Source organism: Crocodylus porosus, unplaced genomic scaffold (genome assembly GCF_001723895.1).
Source record: "Crocodylus porosus isolate Cpor-Errol unplaced genomic scaffold, CroPor_comp1, whole genome shotgun sequence".
Lineage (NCBI taxonomy): Eukaryota > Metazoa > Chordata > Crocodylia > Crocodylidae > Crocodylus > Crocodylus porosus.
Window position 1 is genome coordinate 36,788,817 of NW_017728951.1, and position 24,263 is coordinate 36,813,079.

Below are 24,263 nucleotides of genomic sequence, written 5' to 3' on the forward strand. Positions count from 1 at the left end.
GCCAAGAACGTTGTCATTAATTAAACAAAAATCAGAGGTTCGAAGATGATCAGATAGTTCTGACCATAAACCATGTCAACTAGGGATCTAGGGTGTTATTTCCATGACCTGCAGGGCAGCTTCAGGAAAATCAAAGTCATTGGTGCTGGGGGGAGTATGGCTGCAAATCAGAAACTTAAAGTGATTGACAGAAGGGCATCACCAGGAGTGGAGCCAGTGGCTTAATTTGACTCCAACAGAAAACCCCACTGGTAAAGGAGGGTGGCAAGGACCAACAGATTGATAGCTTTTCTGGATTGTGTGGGTGGTGGTGCACAGCTGCTCTTAATTGATGGAAGGTTGCTCTTGTAGCCCTATTGGTCTAAGTGCATAACCAGGCAAGGTTTTTTTTGGGTAAGTACGATATCTCTTATTAGACCAACTAAATAGTTGAAAAAAAATGTTCTTTTCAAGCTTTTGGGCACAAACATCCTTCTTCAGGCATATGGTGAGTCTGCTGGTGTTGTCTTATCCACAGTGGAACAGAAGTCGTTATTACACCATGGAGAACACACAACCCCAGCAAACTCTCCCTATGCCTGAAGAAGGGGGTTTGTGCTTGAAAGCTTGCAGAGAACAATTTTTTCAACTATTTAGTTGGTCTAATAAGAGATATCACATTTACCCAAAAAACCTCATCTGCCTTAGTTGATGGAGTGATTTGTCCGCTTAATTTCAGTAATGAATGCCATGCTAACTAACATCGTGCCCCCCCCAGCAGCCAGCATCCAACTTCTGAGAGGGACGAGTAGTGTTCAGCTACCTGAGACTGAGCAATGTCCCTGGAGCCTAACACTTGTATTATAAGACGGTTATTATGGTAATATTAAGCAAGCGGAGAAGACTGGAGTGGCTGGTGTTCCCCGGCTGCATGTATGTATTACAGGCAACTCTCTCCTGAATAGTTTGGTCTCTCACTTCCTTGGGTATGATAAGCCAGGCTCCATGCATGCCCTGTCAGCCTTTTCCCCAGGGGAGTGCCATGCAGATGCATATAACTTATATCACTTAATGGTATCCACCTTAACGGTGTTTCCTGGCGTTCAGTGGTTTAAATAAGGATTCAGAAGTGTGCTGAACTCTACCCCAACTGTGCAGTTGATCCAATAAAAGCTACTAATCCAAAAAGTCGTTGTCTCTCAATTCCTGGACCATCCCGGCAACACCATCCCTGTGAGAGCGCTGCCCAGGCGCGGTGCTGTGCCGTGCAATGCCGGGTGTGGCGACCGGATTCACAAGGTAAACCCGGAGGTTTCGGACGGGAGCCCCCCTGCTAAAAGCACCCTGACGCGCTGTGGGCAGAGGTGCTCTGCGGAGCCAAGGTGACAAAGGAGCCGGCCCTGCCCGAGGGATGCGGGGCCCCTCGCGGCGGGGCGCTCCTGCCGCTTGTGCTCCGGGTCCCGCTCGGGGCTGGGGAAGGCGCGGAGCCCCCGCCCGCGCCTGGGCGGGCTGTCCTGGCCCCGGGGAGGGGCGGCCCGGGCTATATGAGGCGGCGGCCGGGGCCGGCGGCGTGGCGCGATGCCGTCCTACACGGTGACCGTGGCCACGGGCAGCCAGTGGTTCGCGGGCACCGACGACTACGTGTACGTGAGCCTGCAGGGCGCGGCCGGCTGCAGCGAGCGGCACCTCCTGGACAAGCCCTTCTACAACGACTTCGAGCGCGGCTCGGTGAGTGCGCGGCCCCGGCCCGGGCCCGGGCGCTCGCGGGGCGCGCGCAGGCGCGGAGCTCCCAGCCCTGGCTCGGCTCCTCCGTGCTGCTCCAGTCCCGCCGGCCGCTGCTCGCCGCCTTTTCTCTCACGTCCGGGCCGAGGTTCCCTCTTAGCGACCGGCTCTTCAACCGTGCCGAAACCACAGGTCCTTTGGGTCAATCTGGGACCTGTCGTTCGACCGGCTACAATAGTTGGGAAAATCCTTCTTCGGGTAGAAACGCCTCTAGCCCTCTTCGGGCTGGTTTATTAGTCGGTCTAATACAAGATCTCGCACTGACCCGAAGAGCCGTGTCTGCCGGTGGCCGGAGACCAACGCGGCTACAACCTGCAGCCCTGAAATGATTGAGGAGCCTTAGTTTCCCATGTCACAGGTGGCTGGCGGGGGGGCTGTTGAGTGTCGCCCCTCGGCTGCCGGCGAGACCGGGGGCCCGCGCTGGTTGGGAGACGCCGCTTCCCGCCGGCTTCGCAGGGGCAGCGCCTGCCCGGGGTCTCCTCACGGCAGGCTCGAAAGCCGGTTTGTGGGAGCGCAGCGGGCTTGAGACTGCCAAGGGGCGCAGGGGGAGGGGAGCGTTTCCAGCTCAGCCCTTTGAGAGGAGCCCGTCCTGCCGGGTGAGTCCGCTGTAAGCCGTCGGCGCCAGGTTCGCCACTTTTTCTTTAAACAAAAAAATACAAGAGAGGGAGACTTGTTACTGCAGTGTGGCTTGATGGCTCCAGTGCGACCCTGATTCGTGATGGACCAGGGTCAAATCCCTTCTCTGCCTCATTCAGGACACTGTTTTGAACCCACATCTCCCTCTTTCCAGGAGACGCCCCTGACCACTGGGCAGTGGGGTATTCTGAGCAGGGATTGGCATCCAAGCCTACAGCCCCCTGTCTTTCTAGCTAGAGAGAATATTCAAGTATTTTACACAAATATTTACATATTGTATACAAAACGAAACAGCTTCAGGAGAAAGTCAGGGAGTGCTTGACCTCAGAAATCCTGAAAATCCAGCAGCTGGGCACTCTCCTGGCTGGTAGGAAAAAATCTGTTTTAAATCCATGGTGTAAATCAGGCACACTTGAACTTGTGTCTCCCACGAGCAGAGTGAATCTCTTAACGGTTCAGTTTTTGGCTGTGAGATGGGGGTTCTGCCATTATCTGCTTTCATATGGAGTTACCAGATGGTCTCCCACACAACAGGAGCAGGGGGTGAAATCAGGATTGGATCTGTTGTGTGCATGCCTCCTGAGAAATACTGAGGGGTCTAGGGGTCTTTACTTGCAGAGCAATAGGGTACATCTATACATTGTTCCTGGCATGTCAAAGGTGGGACTCTCCTGATTACATCTGGCCCATCTCTACTTGCTTGCATGCACAAAAACAAAAATTGCATCAGTGAAGCTGACTTCATGTTCACTTACCAGACCACCTCCTTCATTTCACTGTAGGCACACGTCCATAGCAGTTTCACTGCCACAAGGACAATAAGCTGAATATGAGCTGGCAGTGTGCCCTTGTTTCAAGAAGGGTAACGGCATACTGGACTGCATTGGTAGGAGTGTTGTCAATAGGTGAAGCAAAGTGATTAGTCCCCTCTTCCACATCTGGAGTACTGTGTTCAATTTTGGGCCCCCCACTACAGAAAGGGTGTGGACAAATTAGAGAGGGTCCAGCGGAGAGCAACAAAAATGGTAAGGGGGCTGGGGGACATGACTTACGAGGAAAGGCTGATGGAAATGGGCTTATTTAGTCTAGAGAAGAGAAGAGTGTGGGGGGGGATTTAATAGCAGTCTTCAACTATCTGAAGAGGGGTTCAAAAGAGGATGGAGCTAGACTGTTCTTCATGAGCGACTGGTGCCGCCTTTGTGGGCGGGGGGAGCCATGTGCCTCCCCTGCAACCAGTCCTGCAGGGGTCCCTGTGCGGGCAATCCTACAGACCGGGGGGGGGGGATCAGCACCCCCATGCATTATTCTCAGTGGTGGCAGATGACAGAACAAGGAGCAATGGTCTCAAGTTGCAGCAAGGGAAGTTTAGGTTAGGTATTAGGAAACATTTTCTCACTAGGAGGGTAGTAAAACACTGGAACAGGTTACCCAGAGAGGTGGTGGAAGCTGCATCCTTGGAGGTTTTCAAAACCTGGCTAGACAAAGCTTTGGTTGGGATGATCTAGTTGGGGCCGGTCCTGGTTTGACCAGGGGTTGGACTAGATGACCTCCTGAGGTTCCTTCCAACTCTAACTTTTTATAATTCTATGATTTCCGAGATTGAGGTGTGTGTGCATGTCTGCAGACTTGTTCAGAAGCATCCCTCTGGGAACAAGCTAGAGGTGCGCTGCAGATGACACTGGAGGCTATAGAATCATAACATCATAGAAAATTAGAGATTAAATGGTCCTCAAGAAGTCATCTAATCCAATCTCCTGCTCCAAGCAGGATCACCCCTGTCTAAACTATCTGAGACAAGTGCTTGTCTAACTTATTCTAAAAAATGCACAAACAACCCACTTGCACAAGTATTAAGCACAATGCCCCAAAACGCTGAGAATATCTTTAGATGCCATGGGTAAAAAACGGGGGCGGGGAGCGGGGGTGAGGATACTGTCAATGTGGATTCTGGGGCTCCTGTTATTAAGGTACATTTGAGAAATCCCAGGAAATGGGCCGTACCCTCCATTGCAGAGGAAGGCAAAAATCCCCACAATTTTTGCCAGTCTGGCCATGTGGTAAAATTCTTTCATGACCCCCAAATGTGGCAGCCTCTGTGACCCTGAGCAGAGAAACAAGACCTAACCAGGAATCTCTGGGTTTTTAAGTCCCCACAGGAGTATTGTCATGCCTGCAGCATTAGAAGACAGCTGAGTAGGGGTACTATGAATGTCAGTGTTAACTTAATGATGTAGTATAAAGCCCAAGAGGGCCTTCGGTATATAGTGCCTATTCTTGAAAAATTTACCTATCTTATATTTGATACAATGTGTACCTTCAGGGAGGATAGACATTTTCTGTCTTTTGTTGCATAGTTGTTGGGCACTTAGCTCAATGAGTGAAGCTTTTGGGTGCTAATGTAATGCAAATTAGTACTTTTCTTCTCATGCAAATTTACTTTTCCAAATAGCTTGAAATGTTTATCTGATACCACATACGTTTCCATTTTTACGGTATGCATTTAATATATATGCGATATTAGGCAACTAGAGTGTCTCATTTATATAAGATGCTATGTTTGGAGTCTGTGGTTAAGGTTAGCATATTTTCATGTGAAGAACTGTGTGCAAAGATCACTTTTGTGTATGTGACTGGAAGGGGAAAGTTAAAGAAAAACGAAGAGACAGGCACAGGAAAAAATAAGCTATGGTAGAAAAATGCTTGCTTTTCAGTACAAGCGGTGAGAAGAATTCTACCCCAATTTTTTTCCAGGAAACCCCTTTTCTCACAGTAATTCATGATTACTCCAAACAGGGTAGTCACAAACACCATCTGTAAAAAGAATCAGTTTTGTCCTTAGAACAAAAGTTCCAGGGTATAGTCCGTGAGTCCTTGTGGCCTCACCCACTTTCACAATTTCTTTTCCATAGGTGGACCAAGTTCACCCATTCTGTTGTTTTCATAATCTTATCCTCTGTGTTCATTGGGTGTACAACATATGAGGCTGCGGATAAATTCTGAGCAAACGATTTGCATGCCAGATATTCAAAGAGAGTAAGGGGCATGGGATGCTCAAAAGCCCTGTACAATGAACACCAGATTCTGATTTTCAGAGGGCTTACTCTGACTACTGGACACACACTATTCATCTTTTTTAATAATGTTCTTTTTGAGAAATTTCCTGATGGTGCATTGCCCCGCGTTCCATATTTTATTTTTATTTGCAGCTTAAGCTGGCTTTTTCTTTGCTGTTGTTAAGAGAACTACCCTATGAGCATGTCCAGAGAAGAAATGCATTTTTCCAATCTAAATTTATATTTGGAAAAGTTGTTTTTTTGTCATCCCCTCAGGAGTTGTTTGGACACAGGTCCTTGAGAACTCAATCAGTTGTAAGTATATCTCAAGCCATGCCTGACAGAGCCAATAAACTGTTTGTTCGGAAATTTAGTTCTGAGTTTTATTGTGTGACAGCTTTTAGTTCCCCATGCGCAAGATTGTCCCCAGTACAAACAGCTTTAAAATAACATAACATGTTTAAAATAACATGTGCAAGAAGAATAATTATCAAATTGTACATCTGGCCATTTCTACAACTTGCTGAAACCCACATATGAACCACAAAGAACTCATATTTGGGTAGACTCATTCTAATCACATATATCCATACTATGTCATAGATATAATCTCCATGTATGCAGTGAAGTTACCAAGCACAAATGAATATATTGTATGTAAATACCCAGTCTTGTACACTTAATTTACTGCCTTCTACTTTGGGGTTTAGCTTCTTAAAATGTCCATGGGTACAGTTTGTTGCTCATGGGGGCAGAATGATCATTCCCCAAGGTTGCATACTTTGGAAAGCGCACATACCAGGAGAATTCACTCAGTACATGCGGATGTAACAACTCTGAACATTCAGTTTGGGAGTCAAAGTATTTACCATTATTTTTCATTCCCCCCCCAATGATAAATGAACTTATTGCCTTTTTTGATGTACTTTAACAATGATCATAATCAGGTCACAGAACCAAGGGGGGAAGAATAAAAGAAAGATGAAAAGACTCAGAGGCAGAAAAAAGGAAGCACGAAGACACAGATGCTTATTACATAATTTGGGTTTTCATTCCAGTTACATTAAGTACACACCCATATTGTTCTGGAGAAGAGGAAGGTGTGTTTCCATGGTGTGAAAGACAACAGAGGATTGAGAATAAAGTAGGGCATCCTGAGGAAACCTTTGAGGCACTGGGGTGCAATTAACTCTGCAACTTTGACAACCATAAAAAGATTAAAAATAATGAGGTTCTTTTCGGATAAATGAGTAGCTTTCAATTGCCTTGGAGACCCCTTGCAGTCTTATGTTTCTAGATTCCTATTTCTGGGACGGTGGGGTAGAATTTTATTATAGTGCTCCTTCTGCAAGAAGAGGTTATCCATTAGCTGAGTGATTTGCCCCAGTGGATTAGGCATGGTTGTGCTCTTTTCTTTTATTTGTGTCTGCTTTGCATTGTTCTCTCATTTTTAGATTTTGATCCTCATCTTTATTTTATGTAGCATTTTGATATTATGGTGATGGATCTATTGTGCTGGGCACTGTGTAAAATAAAGAGATTTATTTATTTATCTCCCCCACAGAACATGCAGTCTTAAAGAACGAGACAAGAAAGAGGAGGGGGCACCTGGCTAGCACATTGTACTAGGATGTGCCTGTCACAGTTACTGAATGTTGCTGACACATTTAGCAGGCGTGTGCTGCATGTTCAACTTCCTGGCAACTGATACTTGGCTGTACATGGTATCGTCAGCATAGACTTGTCTGTAATGTTTGTTATAGAGAGATCTCCATTTATACATCTATGAAGGGATTGTATTTAAAAAAACCCTCACTTTTCATTTTCATGACAAGAAAGAGAAAGAAAGAGCAAGACAGAGAAAGGGAGAGAGAGAGAGAAAGCCAGGCAGCCTCCAGGGCCCAGGATCACCGAGTATAAGTCAATAATAATAATAATAATAATAATAATAATAATAGCCACTATTTGTATCATTTGTGATAGTTTAAAACTTGGCTGGATAATCTACTTGAAAATTAACTTGCAATTACTGAAGGACATGCAGGAAGGCTTGAAGGCTTTCTCCTATCTTTAACTTCTATAAGTCAGTTCTCATTATATTTGGCCAACAGCGGTTATGGTCTGACAGCCACATGAAGTGGATTGTGGGAGAAGTATATGCCATCAGCTCAGTACATAACTGACAGATGTTCTCATTACAAAATTGCCATCCTCAGCTGATATTAATGGGCATTCAGTGGTCTAGAGCTGCAGTGCTCAGGAAGAGCACTGAATACCAGTGCTGAATGAAGTAAGGAGGGAAGAGGCTTCGTGGCTTAAATGCTTCCAAGTGTTGATATCGAGATTGAGTTCATGTTGCATGAATTTGAAAAATAAATGCAGTGTAAAGGCCTTTTACACGTTACTATTTGCTTTGGCTTTTCTTTCTGTGTTTTCTACACTTGTATTCTTTGAATTTCATTTTCCGTTCAAATCAATATAGTAATTATGAGAGTGGGCCTGACCCCAGTGACTATATGTTGGTGGGAAGCATTGGTAAGTCACAGAACAAGAAATGTATGGTAGACCACTCCTGGTCAAAATGACAGAACGCCTGCATGCAGCTTAACCTTAAAAGGCTGTGGCACACGGAGACATTCAGCATTTTGACTACAGCTGGTCAGTTTCTAAAAATACTAAAAATGTTCAAAACCACAAAAGAGGGAAGTACCATCTTGCAGCCACACAAAGTTGCAAATTTAAATGGATGAACAAAAACTTCCATTCCAAAAAGGATTTAACAGCCTCATGCTTTGTCTAACTGTCCCTGCATAATGTTATAATGTTCTGTATTAAAAATATCTTTTGCTGAAGTGCTTCTTTTAGTTGACTGGGCTCTGGCTTCTAGTTTCATAACTCGGCCAATTCAGCAGTGCCATGATATGGAGCCTGATGCTTCTTTACCTCAAACCTTTGTAGCCCTTATGGCAATACAAAGGATGTGCCAAATACTGCTATTCTGACTTACTAAACAGATCCCAGTTAAGGCTTTGTCTACCCCTTTGCTTCCAGAACTTATGCCAGCAGCTGCCCAGGTAAATCCATAAGAATATATTCACATCTGCACAGCTCCTGGTGGCTCCACGTAGTTCTAGTAGAGTAGCTGTAGTAGGAGTAGGGCCAGGTACATCCTGGGAGGGCACCAGCTGTCAAAGGGAAAACAGCAGCTGGCAGAAGACATGGGTGTGTCTACATGCACCTTCTGCTATCTACTAGATGGCAGTAGAAGCTTTATTTTGGTCAGAGAGATGATGTTTCTCCGCTGTCTGAATGAAGGGGTTCTCCTGCCACAGAAGAGTTCTTAATGGAGACACCCACAGTTTTACTGGTAGAATCTGAGCTCTGCAGGTAAAATTCTGCAGTATAGATTTGATGTAAAGCCAGAGCCCCTTATTTTGTAACAAGGGATAAGATGAGAGGCGATTTGCATTTTCCCCGACTACTCGTATACCTACTTTTACTCCACGGTAAGTAGAAGCTAAAGTGGGAACTTAGCTTTGAATGGAATAGAATAGTTGCCATAGGGTAAGGTGGGCATATCAAGTTACCACTGGGGCAGCTGATGTGTGTTAAATCCTGTCCCCTTTTAACTTGTGATCTGTACCCTAGTGTCAAAAGATAGAAATGTTGGATATGGACAAAGGAACAGATTACTGCCAGTATTCAGGGCATGGGGATTTACCAGAGGTGAAGAAAGAGCTCTTTCTGTGCTTACAGTTTGCTCTGTGGGGTGTGGCTCATTCAGAGCTAGGGTGTGAAGCTTTATCTTTTTAATCTGAGAGATGGTGGGGGAAAGTAGGCAGAGGGGCAGTTACCCCCGATGTGGAGGAAGTCACAGACCATACATACCTGCCCTTAGTCTCCAGGTTTCTATTTTCAGAATAATGCTAAATGTTGACAGTGTGGAAAAATTCTGTCATAACCAGATCTGTACAGTCATCAAGGACTGGAAAAGGCATTTAGAGCAATGGATTTTATTTTGGTGAGATCCATTTGGTATGTTTTCTTATGCGAACATAACCCAGGCTTGGAAATATTTTCATTGCACTGGAATTTTTGTTAAAAGGGCTTTGTTATAATGATATTCTGCCTGTAGTTAATACTTCATTGCACCCTCAACAGATTAGTTTCAAAATTGCAAAAAGCCATTACATCATAATATAGATTCTTCATCTGTTCCATATTTCTGGAATACTCGTATTTTGCTCTTCTTTTGATTTTGTTCTCCCCATCTTTCTATTCATTTGTAGTCTAAAAATAACCCATTCTTTTCCTCCCCAGCCAAAAACAAGAAAGTTCCTTTTTACTGGTAGCCACATAATCTAAGGATACAGGGGAATGGTAAAGGGTGCCATTTAGATTCGGTTGTGCCTTCTGTGCATTCTCTAGGTCACAAAGCACATCTTTTCTCTGTAGGTTGACTCCTATGATGTTACTGTGGCAGAAGACCTGGGAGAAATCCAGTTGATAAAAATTGAGAAGCGAAAGTATTGGTACTTGGATGATTGGTATCTTAGGTACATTACTGTGAAAACACCGATAGGTGACTACCTGGAGTTTCCCTGTTACAGATGGATCACAGATGAAAAAGAGATTGTCCTCCGAAATGGAGCAGGTGAGTACCACGACAGAATGTACAACATGTAAAGCACAGACTCTTTTCCATCTTTTGGTCTCCTCTTGTTTGGGATCCTAGCCTTCTCTTCAATTGCTCTCCCCTTTTTTCTCAGTTGTGACTCCATCGTACATGCTTGACATTACTTCCTTTTCCTGACACTGTGGGATAGGTTTTTCCAAATGATCAGGCCCCAAATGCAGATTTATCAAGTGCTTGCCCAGTCTGGAGTTAGCAATTGAGCTGGGTAGTTTTGAGAACATGGGACATGGGCTAGGGAGTGATTCTAGATGGGGGAATCCTCAGCACACTACTACTACTTCTTCACTGCTGGAAGACCTTTTAAGTCCTTGCACAAACATTCCCTTGTTGCTTAAACTTGAGACCCTAAACCATACCAGTTCTCCAGGTATTATCCACCATGAAATTGTCCTATTTTCTTAGGGTCCATTTCAAACCCAGGAAACCATTGCTTACAATGAAAATCCAATTTGCAGAGCATCAGGGCTAGCTGGCAATTGGATTCACTGGAAAAGAGGTGTCTTTATTCTGCAAGAACCAGGAATAAGGCTGATAGGGTTACATGTAGTGAAGTGAATGGTTGGCATTGTTGGTGGCAACTGATTTTATCTGGGACCTATGCTTTAGCCTGATCAGGTTACCACTATTCTTCCTTTGCCATTTCAGTGGCCCTGTAGTTGTGCCTCTAGCAATGTCTACACTGTGGCAGCAGGGTCACACCACTAAGGGAACAGACTCCACCCTCCTGCTCCATGCACTTTAACTTTGGAAATGCAATTGTGAGGACATCCCAGGGACACCCAGGCTCTGAGCATGCTATCAGGCTATCTAGGTTACAGGTGTGCTGCTGACTAGTTACTGACAAGAGGCAGGTGACAGTTCTATTGCCTGGCTTTCAACTGCTTGCACCTAAAGCAAAAGACACACTTACTCCAGAGCCTTTCTGGCTGCCCATTATAGTAGGACTCAACTGCTTGCCTGCCCCCTTGCTAGGGGAGGACTGGTGTGGGGAAGATGGGATTTTGCCAGAATCAAGTCCTTTTTGGGACTCCCTGGGCTCATCTACATATTCATTAATGTGCTATAATTATGATGCATTAAATTTAGTACTTTTGGGCATCTGTACACATGCTCCGGGGTAGAGGGGGCTGCTTTAATTAGAGTGGCTCTGAGAGCTGTTTGAATTAAAGCACCTGCAGTGTCTTGTATATTCAGGGTTCTGTGCTTGAAAATGGTTGTGGGGCACGTTAACTAAAGCTCATCAAATGAGTTTTAGTTAAAGCACCTCTGCCACCATATTGAAATGCAGGGGCACTGAATACACATGATTTGGAGGCTGCTAGGGTGTGCTAATTAGCATGCTCCAGCAGACTCAGTTGAATCTGCTCTGACACATGCTAATTAGCACACATTGGAGCAGAGGTCCATTGTGTATAGGTGCTCTGTAATAACAGGTACTAAACCTAATGCGCTATGATTGGTGCTACTGTGCATCAGTGCAAATGGATGCTTTTTTGTGATACTTAACACTCATTAGACTAAGGCTACTGCACATGAGTGTAAACAAACACTTTTTTGGTGATGCTTAATGCTATTTGGACTAATCTATCCATTAGCACATTAGCATGGCTTTTGCCACCTGTACTAATGTGCAGTAGAATGAGTGAAGTATCTTATGTAGATGCTCCCGCTCTTCTGTCTCAACTTCCCTTTAGCTCAAGTCCACATAGAGATACGTTTAGCTCCAGCACACATTTTCTGATAGGCTGGTTTCACTTCCATTTGTCTGCCTGGTACTCTTGGAAATCCACCTAAACCATCCCTCCAGTGATTGTGGAATGTACCAACTAACCAAAACGTATGTCATTGTGAAACTGAAGGGAGGCTTTCTTATCTCTTTTCTTATTGGCCTGGAGTGTTGTCTTATTCTTTTCCTGCTTTCATTTCTTTATCTTGTGGTAAAAAAAGATAAGGAACTGCCTGCCTTTATATTTATCTGAAGCTTCCAACAGTTCAAGAAACCTAGCACAAGCTTAGAGATACAATATAGCAATGCATAAACTACACCAGGCTACACAGTTTACATATTGTTATTAATATAATAGAGCCTACAGTATGCACATGTAAGCTTTGTAAGCAATTTTGTTATTCATCAGTCCATTAGTAATTAAACCTGATGCTAAGACCTTCTAGCAAGTGGTTTCTTGTTATACCTTTCTTGCTAAACCTAAATTACCATTTGCTTAGTTGGCTGCAGTCATTATTTAAAACACACTACTGAATGTGCCGTTTGGAATGCTTGAAGGGTTCATGCTATGATCACTTAAGAGGAAGCTGGGGCCTTCTCTTCAGTTGTGCTCTTGCAGCCTGTTTGGGCCTTTAAAAATGGCTAAGACTGGTTTCCGGCACCTAGGGCATCCTCATCACCTCATTTCCTTGATTAATGCACGTGGTATGGGAGAAGGTAGGTGCACATTCCTCAGCTGCATGACGGAACACTGCTGCCCCTGCACAGACATACCATCACTGAAGTTTAATTGCTGCAATGTGCCAAAGAATAATGAACCACTAAAAATGTTAGTCTTGTGCCTGAAGATATTGTTGGAAAGTTGGGCTTTTGTTTAATTGCTATCTCTGCATTTAGCTCACCAACTCTCTAATTAGGGATACACTGAGCCTAGGAGTTTGGTTTTCAGTGGACATGTCTGCATGTGGAATTAATGCACCTGAATTTTCTTTTCAGAAAAAAATGAGGCTCATTAAAGTGCTCTAGGGCATAGGTTTACACATATACCTCATCGGGAGCAAATGGCTCCTGACAGGAGCAGCCTAATCCAGCGCTGTTCCTGTCCTGCTCTGGCCCCCCTGCAGCAGCCAGGGGGAACTCCAGGCACCCCCAGATGTCAGCCTTAGGGCTGGCAGGAGGCACAAGGCCACTCCCAATTCCCATGTGACTGGGAGAGTTGTCCCCACTCGGTGGGGACACTGCAAGCCATGTGAGAATTGGAAGGTCCCAATTCCCACATGGCTGGGAGAGCGCCCCCCGCATTGGGCAGGGATGCTGTCTGCCAGCAACATGGAGATTGGGAGGGTCCTGAGCTCCCTGTGGCTGGCAGGCAATGTCCTGCCAAGTGGGACAGGTCTCCCTGCCCCCTGTGGCTTCTGCTGTCTAGGTTGACTAGGAACAGTTTGCTCTCAGTCACCATCTACACATGCACTACTGTGTGGTAGCTAATGTGCCATTAATTTAGTACCTGTAATTGTTGGTACCAGAAAAATGTGCATTAGCCTAATTATATTGCACAGTAAATCCCACACACATGTAGATGCTGATACTTTATTGCACATTAGATTAGTCTTTTGTTAGATGCACCCAGTATGGTTAAGGCCATTAATGGTCTAGGCCAAACTTTCTCAGCTCTGGCTTACTGCAGAAGGTCTCCCCTTTAGGAGCTTGGAAAGGGATTTTCATGTGTATTATTTTCAGGACTGTCTTTCAGGGGCAAAAAGCAGTGTGTAGCTTTTGGTATGTGAAGAAATAAAGGATTAATATTAGCAAGATCTCAGTAGTTTAGCAAGTTTGCCAGCCAGATATAGATTAGGTTGTTATCAGCTCCATTACATCTGCCAGCATTGTCTCTGAACCTTAAACAGGCATTTCCTTAAAAGTACTAGTGGCTGCATTCACATTTCCTTTTGGGTATGTAAAGTACGTTTTCTGCTTTGCTTTTCCTTTGGTCTGATCCATAAACTTATCTTTCCTGTTCTGTTTATTTTAATTGGTCTCTACCTTACTGAATAAGGCCAAAGCTATTTGTTCAGAGCATCAGTCCATCAGTGATAAGAAGCCTTTCTTTCATTCTTCTCTTCCTTATTCTCCTACCATTGTTCTTCCAGATCCATAAAAGACAGTGTGATTCTAGGATAGGCTGCCTTTTTCTAGAGCCATTCTTCCGTGGGGAATGTTTAACAAGGCTGTCATTGAAGCAGAGAACTCCACTTGTGTCTGACATGCAAAATCAATTCACAGATACACTACCTATGAAGTTATAAGGAACAGTATAAGGACTGTGCAGTAGATCTGATCTAGCTAGATTTAAGCAAGGCATTTGAGAATAGACTTCACAGGAAATATTTAGTTCAGCTGCAGATGAGTAGCTGGCTAAAAGCGAGACTACACCAAGTTACAGTGAAAGGACAGTTATCTGATCAGAGAGAGGTTATTAGAGGCAACTTTAGGGACCGGTCTTAGGATCTATTCTGTTTACTACTTTCACTAGTGTCCTTGGCTCAGGAACTAAATGTGCCCTTATGGACTTTGTGGATGACAAAATTTGGGACATACTGCCAATACAGAGGAGGAACAGATTATCATATAGGAAAAATTAGATAATCTTGTGAATGGAATAATAGAAATGGGATAAAAGTAATGGTATGAGGTGCAAAGCCACTTAAGGACTGATACAAAGAACTTTTGCTATAAGCTAGACTCTGGTTGGAAGTGGAGGAAGACATTGGTTACGTGCGGGATGACCAGGAGCTGCAAATGTGAAACAGATGTGAAAAAGGCTAATGCAAATTTAAGGTGTGTTCTGTGGGATACTTTTAGCAGAAACAGGGAAGTACCATATAACTGTGCAAGGCACTGGTTAGACCTAATTTAGAATACTGTACATAGTTCAGGTCACCTTTATTCAAAAATTAGCTTAAAATGGAGCAGGTGCAGAGAAGGGCAATTATAATGATTAAGAGAATGCAAAATTTATCTTATCTTAATTTTCTTAAGAGATACTAGTTTGTTAGCAAAATGCAGGTTCAGATGGAATATGATTACTTTTTGTAAGTACATTTTGGGGTGATATTAGGGAGAGAGAGAAGAGCTATTTGAAGTAAGGACAAAATTGGTACAAAATTAATTGGGTGAAAACTGGTCACAAAAAGTTTTAGACTATAAAATAATTAGAAAGTTTCTAACAATAAAGGAGTGAGTTCTGTAACAGCCTCCTGAACAAAATAATGGAGACAGGGAAACTGAATTATTTTAATATGGGGCTTAGTAAGTTTATAGAAGGGACAGTAAGGTAGGCATGTTCCTGGAATAGTAATCAAAGCTATAAGCTTTGGGATATGAGGTCTGTGAATGTTTGGTATCCTCATGACAGGGGTAAAAGGACATTTGATCACTGTTTGAGTTGCTAATATATGTGGGAGGTGCTTGGGAAACCCTTGCTTCAAGGCTTCTGTCACTTGCAGCAGAAACGAATATTTTCTTCTTTGAATGCATTATTTAGCTTCCCACTGACCCCGCACTTCCTCTAAAGCTTTTTACATTGACTGTGGCTGGAGATAGGATTTGGATTTGGGTGTGCTGGTGTTCACTGATTGTACTCTTGCAGCGGTCTGGATGGTTTGGACCACTGGACCACTTTTTAGGACTGTCTGACCATGTGCTACCCTGACAAATACCCTGCTGTTACAGTAGTCAAGGCATTGTTGATGCCTTTGTCTCCTCAGCTCTCTCCCAGTGGTATGTTGTAGACATTTGTCTATACTGGCTTCTCTTGCACACCGCAACCACAAAGCACCTTTGTGATTGTGGTGTGCAAGAGAAGCTAGTATGAATAAAGTTTTTCTTATATTGCCTGCAGTCACAGAATCTGGACTGGACAGTCCGGGTGGTTCATTCCTATCTTGTGTAGTTCTACGGCTGGAAACAGCCCACCTGAAGGTGTGGACAATGAAGATATCTCACAGCACAGTGTGCATCTTCTTCATTTCACAGCAAAGCTGCCCCGGGATGACAAGATCCAGATCCTCAAACAGCATAGACGCAGAGAGCTTGAAGACCGCCAAAAAATGTATCGGTGAGTACCTTTTCACATCCCTGCTTTGCAGTGTGTGCACCCAGAGAATGCCCCAGTCCCTTCCTGGTAGCTGAGTGGTTGTGGCACAAAACTATGGAGGTGACTGTCACAAGTTGGCTGTCTTGGCAGTGAGGCCAAGCATTGCAGTGAAACTGTATTCCCCTGGAGGTCAGGATTAGAGTATATGGGAAGGACAGTTTGCTGAACTGGGTCTGTTCATCCTTGTCTCCTGTTGGCTGTACACAACCTTTGCTGAGGCTGGATTAATTAAAGGTATAAATCCACTGTTGGTACAGAAAGTCAGCACAGTCTGACGTTGCCATTTCAATCTCAGGTAAGGCCTTTCTTAGGAACAGAGGTATGTAGGGCCAGAAGAGACTGCTCAGGTCATTGAGGCCAGTCTCCTGTCATCGCAGGTAACTCTATAATTGACAAATCCAAAAGGTTCCACAGGAACATTCATTCCAGCCCTCCTGCATGCACAGTCACAAAGGCTCTGTCTAGCCTTCCCCTAACCCCAACAAGCTTAGGATCTTCAGAAACAAAACCCCCGAGCTTTAGTAAACTACAGTGTGCCATAAGAAGAAAGCAGGAGAGGCCAAGGGAAGTCAGTGCCATGGGACTGTGCAGTGAAATGAAATTCGTTAAGTAAAGTATGCTCAGGTATTTTAAACAGTATGGGAGCATCTACACGTATGCTTTAATGTGCATTAGCTTATTTTAATGCACATTAAAATGTCACTAAAAACTGTGCTATTTAGCTAATGAGCCCTAAAATAGGTTAATATGCATTAAGCATCACTTAAATCTGTGCTCTCTAGTTAATGCACATTAAGACAGGCTAATGTGCATTTTCCTAGTACCTCACAACGGAGGTACTAGATTTAATGCATGTTAAGTGTTAATACACACACCCTATATGCCCAGTCCTATAGAGGAAGGCAAAACAAACCTGATGGTCCTTGCCCAATTGTCCTGAAAATACAATCTTGACTCCACATCTGGTGAGTAGTTGAATCTTGACAATGTGAAGAAGGCCTCTGAGAGGTTTGTTAAACTATTGATAGCTGCCATACCACACATGAATGGCAAGAAGCATGACTGTGGAATTGAGCATCAGATCCCATCATGCCATACTGCTGGTACAGGGTCCAGGCAATCTTTGCTCCTGAGGCTGGGGGCCCTGTCAGCTGAAGGAACTCAACCACAGGAGCTTGTGGCTGAGAGCTTCGATCACTTCATCAGTTTGAACTCCCATCCAGGGGAGCTCTGCTCCCCCAGCTGGAACCCCTCATCAGCTGACCACTCCTCCCAGCCTCTGGAGCACGTGGGAGTGTCCCCTGGAGGCTGGGACCACTAGCCGCATATTCAATTAAAGGTGCAATAGGAACCAGTGACAAAATTATTGCACATATTTTGTTTAATAACTTAGTTTCTTATTCTTGGCTCTGTCACACCATTAATTGAATAAGTATGTGGCCAGGTCACTACTAAAATGTGATTAACCAGTCAATCACCCTGTTTTTTTTGTCCAATTCCTTTTAGGATTCTGTCTTCATTTGGTAAACTGGAAGAATGATGTGTCCCTTACACATCAAAATTGTTTGCCATGAATGTAGGGGTCAGAGTGACTTTTTATAATTGATGGATTAATGTTCCAAACTCAGGTCCTAGATGTTATTTAATCAGACAAAGACTTCCTTAAAAATGATGGGAAACCAACCACAAAGAAAAACTAATGAGACAGACTAATAGGCGGAGTGATGCAGAAGAGCTGATTTACGTATGCAAAGGAGATGCAAATATAGATCCCTTTAGAATTCTGAGAAAATGACTGTTTACCTTTTGGAAGTAGAAATAGCAGATGTAGCACAACAGTAGAATAGATGTAGATCTCAATAGATGTAACACAACAATAGAGTCTTAATAGATCTCAATAGATGTAACACAACAATAGATTTCAATAGATGTAACACAACAATACAGTCTGGCAGAATCTTTTAAACATTTTTCTTGTATTTTAGAAATTGCCTGCTTTCATGTTGAAATTTAAAATCCTCACACTGATGCCACAAATCAAGCTTTGTGGAAAGCGATAAACAAACCCCATTGCCATTAGGAAGCATTGCTCTTTGGCTGAGGCTGAATTGCTAAGGGAGTGCTGTTTCTCTAGGGTTATTAACTTAAGTTCACTTTCCTCTGGAAGGCCTGAGTGCTTTCAGCTGTTAAAAATTCTGTGAATCTTTTTGTGAAAACAGGAGGCAGGGTTGCCTTTGCATCTCAGGTAGGTTACACCCCACTAAATGGTATCCCTGGTTCCAGCTGGGTGTGCTTCTATTCATCTTTCTGCTGGAGAGGAAATGCTATTTAGTACACTGAACATTGGATTGGAAGTTAGGAGCTTCTATGTACTTACTTCAACGCAGAGCCTGGGACATGTTACTAACCCATTTTATGTGTTTCCTTATCTGTAAAATTTGTAACTATTATTTAATAAAGTGTTTCATGTTGACCAAATCACAGCTGACCTTCTCAATCATGGCTGCATTTTAGGGTTGAGTGAATGAGCCTTATACCTAGGCTTGGCAGGATTTGATTGTTAGTGATAGACATCAATAACAATGATTTCACCAGGCAGTCACAGACCAGTGGAAAAATATTTCTGTTAGTAATCATCAAAATTTACAAAAAGGAAAAGTAAAAAAAAAAAAAATCCGTGATGGAGGTATGGGAATCTGGGGCAAGGGGTGCGCGTGTACACACACAAACACACTGGCTGCAAGTGGGGCTGGAGTTACTTGCTCTGCAGTGGGGAGGCTGGTGCTGCCAGTTACTTGCTCTGCCCAGGTCCCAGCTGTGGCAATGAACAAACTCCCATGGAGGCCAGGCTGGGCTGATCCCACAGTCTTGATCTTGTGTAGTCATTTACCTTTGTGTGTGGCAGATATAGGATTCTATAAATTGGGACTGCTAATGTCTTGCAGCACAGGTGTAAGTCACTATACAGGGTAGTGAGGAAAGCACAGTGTGCTTATAAAACTCTTTGGCATCTTTCAGGGTGGAAGGAATTATTATGAAAGTCACTGTCATTATCCCAACCAATCTGCTGCAAGCATTGTCCATGGTACTGAGTCATATGATTCACAGAAGTAGACAGAACTGTACAGTTTATTTATGTTGTTATTGTGACTCCTTTTCTTTTTAACTTCTCTGCCCAGATGGAAGGAATGGCATCCTGGCTTCCCCTTAAGCATTGATGCCCATTCTCACAGTGATTTGCCTCGTGACATCCAGTTTGACAACGAGAAAGGAGTTGACTTCATTTTGAACTACTCCAAAGCGTATGTGTTCTTGGGACTCTTGGAAATGGTTAAAAAATTTAATTGGGAAACTAATGAAAAATGTCATGCTTTGCTTTTGGTTCTTTTTTTAAATTTAAAATGAGAACTGTCATTGCAATGTCAATATATCAAGTGGCCCTACATTATTTAAATACTAGGAGAAAATATGGTGAAAAAATTAGTATGGGTTTTTAATTTCAAAATTTGCATCATTCCAACTTTGGATCTGGAAGACAGAGTGACTGGTGGGCCCAGGCTATGCTGGTTGTGCCACGTGGAACACCTAAAGCATACCAAAGTAAGACCTGTATGAAGCAAGTGGATAGGTGGAATCTCTTGCTAACCTATTAGTGCTCATATCAGCTGTTTCTTTCATGAAAACATAGTCCGTTGGTTTGCTCTGAAGAATCTATGGATCTTTTTAACAGCATGAAGGGGGAGTGAGACAGATTGGGAGATGATGGACATTGTTTGGGGTAAACCAGTCCTAGAGTCTAATTAGGGACAGGATGCCACATCCCAGGCTCTGGTTGAAAATTCTTGATGGTGTAACAACCATAATTCATGGCAATTCACACTTGGCTTTCACCACCAAAAAGGAGATAAAACTCCCATTGCATATTTTGAGGAAGAAAATTTTCATAGGTTTTTTGAGCGTCGAACCCATTTAGCCCTTCTAATCCCTCCTTGCCTTTTTCTTTTCCTTCTGGGAATTGTTTCTCATAATGGAAGCAGACTTTGCATTAAAAAAGGGGTTTTAAAGCAAATACATACATCTGTTATTATAAGTGAAGAAGCTGTATCCTAATAGCAGTGAGTCATTCTAGGGTGTTCATGAAGAAGGACGCTATATTTTCCCAGCAGCGGTAGGCATGTGGGTCCAGCTTTCCAACCCTAAAGAGCCCCATTTCAGAGCCTTTGGTGTTATAACACAAACATCCACACATGATAGCCAGTCATAGTGTTTGTGACATGATATTTAAAGTCCTGAAAAAAATATGTGCAGAGCATTTGAATGAGAGGGGGAGGGGGTGTCAGTGACAATATTTATAGGCCAACACTTCATAGAATCATAGAAGTCGGGTCGGAAGGAACTTTATAGAACTTCAAGTCCGACCCTCTGCCAGGGCAGGAGAAAAAACTGGGCTCAAATGATCCCAGCTAGATAGGCATCAAGCCTCCTCTTAAAGACCCCAGGGTAGGAGCCAGCACCACTTCCCTTGGAAGTTGGTTCCAGATCCTAGCTGCCCTAACTGTGAAGTAATTCTTACGGATGTCTAATCTAAACCTACTCTCCAACAACTTATGCCCGTTATTCCTTGTTATGCCAGGGGGCGCTAGGGGAAACAGTGTCTCCCCCAAACCCTTCTGGTCCCCCCTAGTGAGTTTATCGACTGTCACCAGGTCCCCCCTCAGCCTTCTCTTGTGAAGGCTGAACAGGTTCAGGTCCCGCAGTCTCTCATTGTAGGGTCCGCCCTGTTGTCCCTGGATCATGCCCCGGAACAGTCTCCTCTGGACACTCTCCATGTTGTCCACATTCCTCCTGAAGTGCGGCACCCAGAACTGGACACAGTACTCCAGCTGTGGCCTGACCAGTGTTGCATAGAGGGGGAGGATCACCTCCTTGTCCCACCTAGAGATGCACCTGTGGATGCACGACAAGGTGCGGTTAGCCCTGCCAACCGTGACCTCGCATTGTCAGCCCCTGTTCATCTCGGAGTCAATAATGACTCCAAGATCCCTTTCTGCTTCTGTGCTCTCAAGAAGGGAGTTTCCCATCTTAGAAGGGAGTTTCCCATCTTAATAGGAACCCAAACTTATTTTAGCATTCTGATGGAGATTCTCAAGAAGTAGTGTGTTAGAAGAGCTCTTCTGAAGTAAAGTAACTGGACAGCAGGGCAGGGCTTCCTTCCTGGCATGAAGGGGAGAGGAACTAGACAAATATTTTGGATGCCTGAGATAAAAAAAAAAGTTTAGATTGGCCTTCATTTATTTATTTACCAGTTATCTTATATTTTCATATAAGAAATAAACCACAGTGTTTGAAGGCTAGGGTTTTACCTTTGGAATCAAATGGTACACAGAAGTAGAAACCCCATGGGGTCAGTGTTCCTGCTGGGTGTGGTGGTGATGATGAGAGCAGAGAGGTGGAGATATACTGTTAAGGTATAACTGGGAATAATGGGAGTGAACCTGATCCAAGTGGAGATGTACAAGCTTGTGGGGAAGGGTTGTGATGTATTCCTCATTGCTTGGGACATTTAGAAGTGAACTCAAATGCAGGAGAATACAGTGGGAGGTTGCCTTCATGAGTGGTAGTCAACCTGTTTTGCTAGGTGTGCCACAAGTTAAACCCCACTCCCCTCCTGAGTGTTGCTCTGATGTTTGCCTCCAGAGCCATGCTCGATAGAATTAGCTCCCTAGCGTGCTGGAGTGGAGGCAGGGGGCCTTGAGCCTTGAGCCATACGAAGTGGAATAGAGTAGAATGGGAAGATGCTGCAAGAGGGAAAGTTGCTTCCAACCCTTTCCTGGCCCTGTAACCACCACGGTCTTATATGGAGATGGAGGATCCCAAGCCCTTTTAATTTGGCAGTAGCCAGGGAGAGGTTAACCTGGCTCTTGGTAGTGACAGTGGACACCTCCTCCTGCTCTCTTCTGCCTCTGTTCCAGCATCTCCCTTTACTGGGTATCTGGGGCTTGCATGTTGCACAGAAGCTGCCCATGCCACTTGTGGCTTGTGTGGCATGGGTTGGCCACTGCTGGCCTATACCAACAGTAATCTGTTTTCTTGAGCTCACTTTGTTGGGCTAAGGTTCATCTAGAGTGTTTGAAAAGCCCAAATCCATACCCTAGACTCCCTGTTGCAGATGCCTGGAGTGTATGGCTATGTTGGGCCAATGGCATAGATGTACAGATATCATGCATTTTTGCTTCTACCTTGTTTGTTTTTTTTTCTAGTGTGTGGCAAGGCTCCTATGAAATGCCTGAATTGCTGAATGGAGAATGGTTTCATTCTGAGTCTTTTACAGAATTAATAAAAGAGAAGGAAGCATTGTGGTTTTCTTTCTTAAGAGTTGGCTTTTGAGTAGCTGGACATGCTTGCATGCATGACTCTCACTTTGCTAAAGCAACAGCAAGTCTGAGATCCAGTATAGATTTCATGGATTTCATAGATATCAGGGCTGGAAGGGACCTCGGGAGATCATCGAGTCCAGCCCCCTGCCCAAAGGGCAGGAAGTCAGTTGGGGTTATAGGATCCCAGCAAGATAAGCATCCAATTTACTCTTGAAGGTGTTCAATGTAGGTGCTTGAACCACCTCCGATGGCAGACTGTTCCAGACCTTGGGGGCTCGGACAGTAAAGAAATTCTTCCTTATGTCCCGCCTGAAATGGTCTTGCAGGAGTTTATGACTGTTTGACCTAGTCATCCCTTGGGGCGCTCTGGTGATCAAACATTACCCCAGATCCTGGTGGTCACCCCTGATAAACTTATAGGTGGCCATCAGGTCACCCCTGAGCCTACGCTTTTCCAGGCTAAAGAGTCCCATGTATATGTGGGGTTGAGTAGATCTTAAGTCTCTTGCTTGGTTTGATTGAGGTAACAGTCACATAAGCACCATAGGCTCAGAAGGGGAATGACCATGATGAGTTCAGTTTGTCTTGATTTGCTTGAATTCAGTCCCAGAGAAGTTGTGATCCCAAGCACCTGCTGACAGTTCTCTCACATAAGGCTAGCTTGTCTGGCTTCTCATTACACAGATAAATCCCGAGCAGTAATTCAGAGCCAAGCAAGTGTTCATTGTTTTATTTGTATTTCTGCTTTCTCTCTTGCTTTTTCTTAAAACTTTTCCATCTGATGAACTTCTGGGGAAGCACCCCTTCCTATTATCTGGCACATTTTCTATTCTTGATGCTCCGAAACTGTTCTTCCCTAAGGTATGATACTTCTTGGTCTCTGAAGACAATGATCAGATATCTTTCTGAGTGTGCAGTTGTACTAGCTCTACTCCATAGCACACTATATTACATTGCTATATATTACTTACTGCTTCATCTGGGGTAGATACGGACCTTAAAAAAGCCAGAGACAGAATCAGTCTAAGTTATGTGGTTTTCTGCATGCAGTGTAGTTTATATTGGTAGTGAACAAAACACACTGTCGCAGGGCTCTCAGGCGCTCTGCGACTGGGAGCAGAAGCGGCTCAGGAGAGACCCCTAGTGTTGGGAAGAGGGAAGCGCAGCTGCCAGTCATCAGGACTGCGCAGGTCCTGGTTGGCCTAGCAACCGGGGAAACCTAGGGACAGGAAGGGGCGGAGTTTAGCTCTTCTTAAGCCCAAGCAGAAGGCTAGGAGGGCAGCTCCCCTCTGACTGCCGAGGGAGGAGGAACTCAGCCATAACAAAGGGAAGAACTCTGATGGCTGGAATAGCCCTGGGCTCTTGGTGGGGGTTGATGCGCGCTCGCGCTCTCCCTCTCTCTGGTAGGGTGAGATGTATACCCTGACCTGAATGGTCAAGATGCTATGTTGTGGCTCGGGGTTTTGTGTTTTGGGTTATAGCCGGTTGGCTTATGGTTTGTGTTTGTTTGTATGATACCGGAGGACCGGGTGAGGCTGTAGGGGTGAGAGGAGGCCTCACAGGAGCGCCCCAGTAATCTGCGGGTTCTTGGTGCCCTATGGAGCACAGTGAGCGGTGCTGGATAGGCATAGCTGTTTGTGCCAGTGTGAAGCGGTGTTGAGGGGTATTGACCCCAGCCGCATGGGGCGGCTGCACAGAGAGAAGCCCCAGGAAGGGTCAGGGCGCATTGGCCCAGCCCCGGAGTTAGGGGGCAGTGAGAAGCCCCGGAGGTAGGGGGCAGTGAGGAGCCCCGGAGCTAGAAGGAGCAGCAAGGAGCCCCGGAGAAAAAAGGCAGCAAGAAGCCCCGGAGTTAAGGGGC

At 44.6% G+C, this 24,263-nt stretch overlaps 1 protein-coding gene across 1 annotated transcript in view; it reads left to right on the plus strand.

The window, feature by feature from the left end:
* Positions 1-1,520: 1,520 nt before the first annotated feature.
* Positions 1,521-24,263, plus strand: part of ALOX5 (arachidonate 5-lipoxygenase) — a 45,324-nt gene continuing 22,581 nt past the window's right edge. The window contains exons 1-4 of the mRNA XM_019556276.1: positions 1,521-1,707; positions 9,906-10,104; positions 15,908-15,989; positions 19,208-19,330. Coding sequence (XP_019411821.1) covers positions 1,558-1,707; positions 9,906-10,104; positions 15,908-15,989; positions 19,208-19,330 — 554 coding nt within the window. The 5' untranslated portion in view covers positions 1,521-1,557. The remainder of the gene's footprint in view (positions 1,708-9,905; positions 10,105-15,907; positions 15,990-19,207; positions 19,331-24,263) is intronic.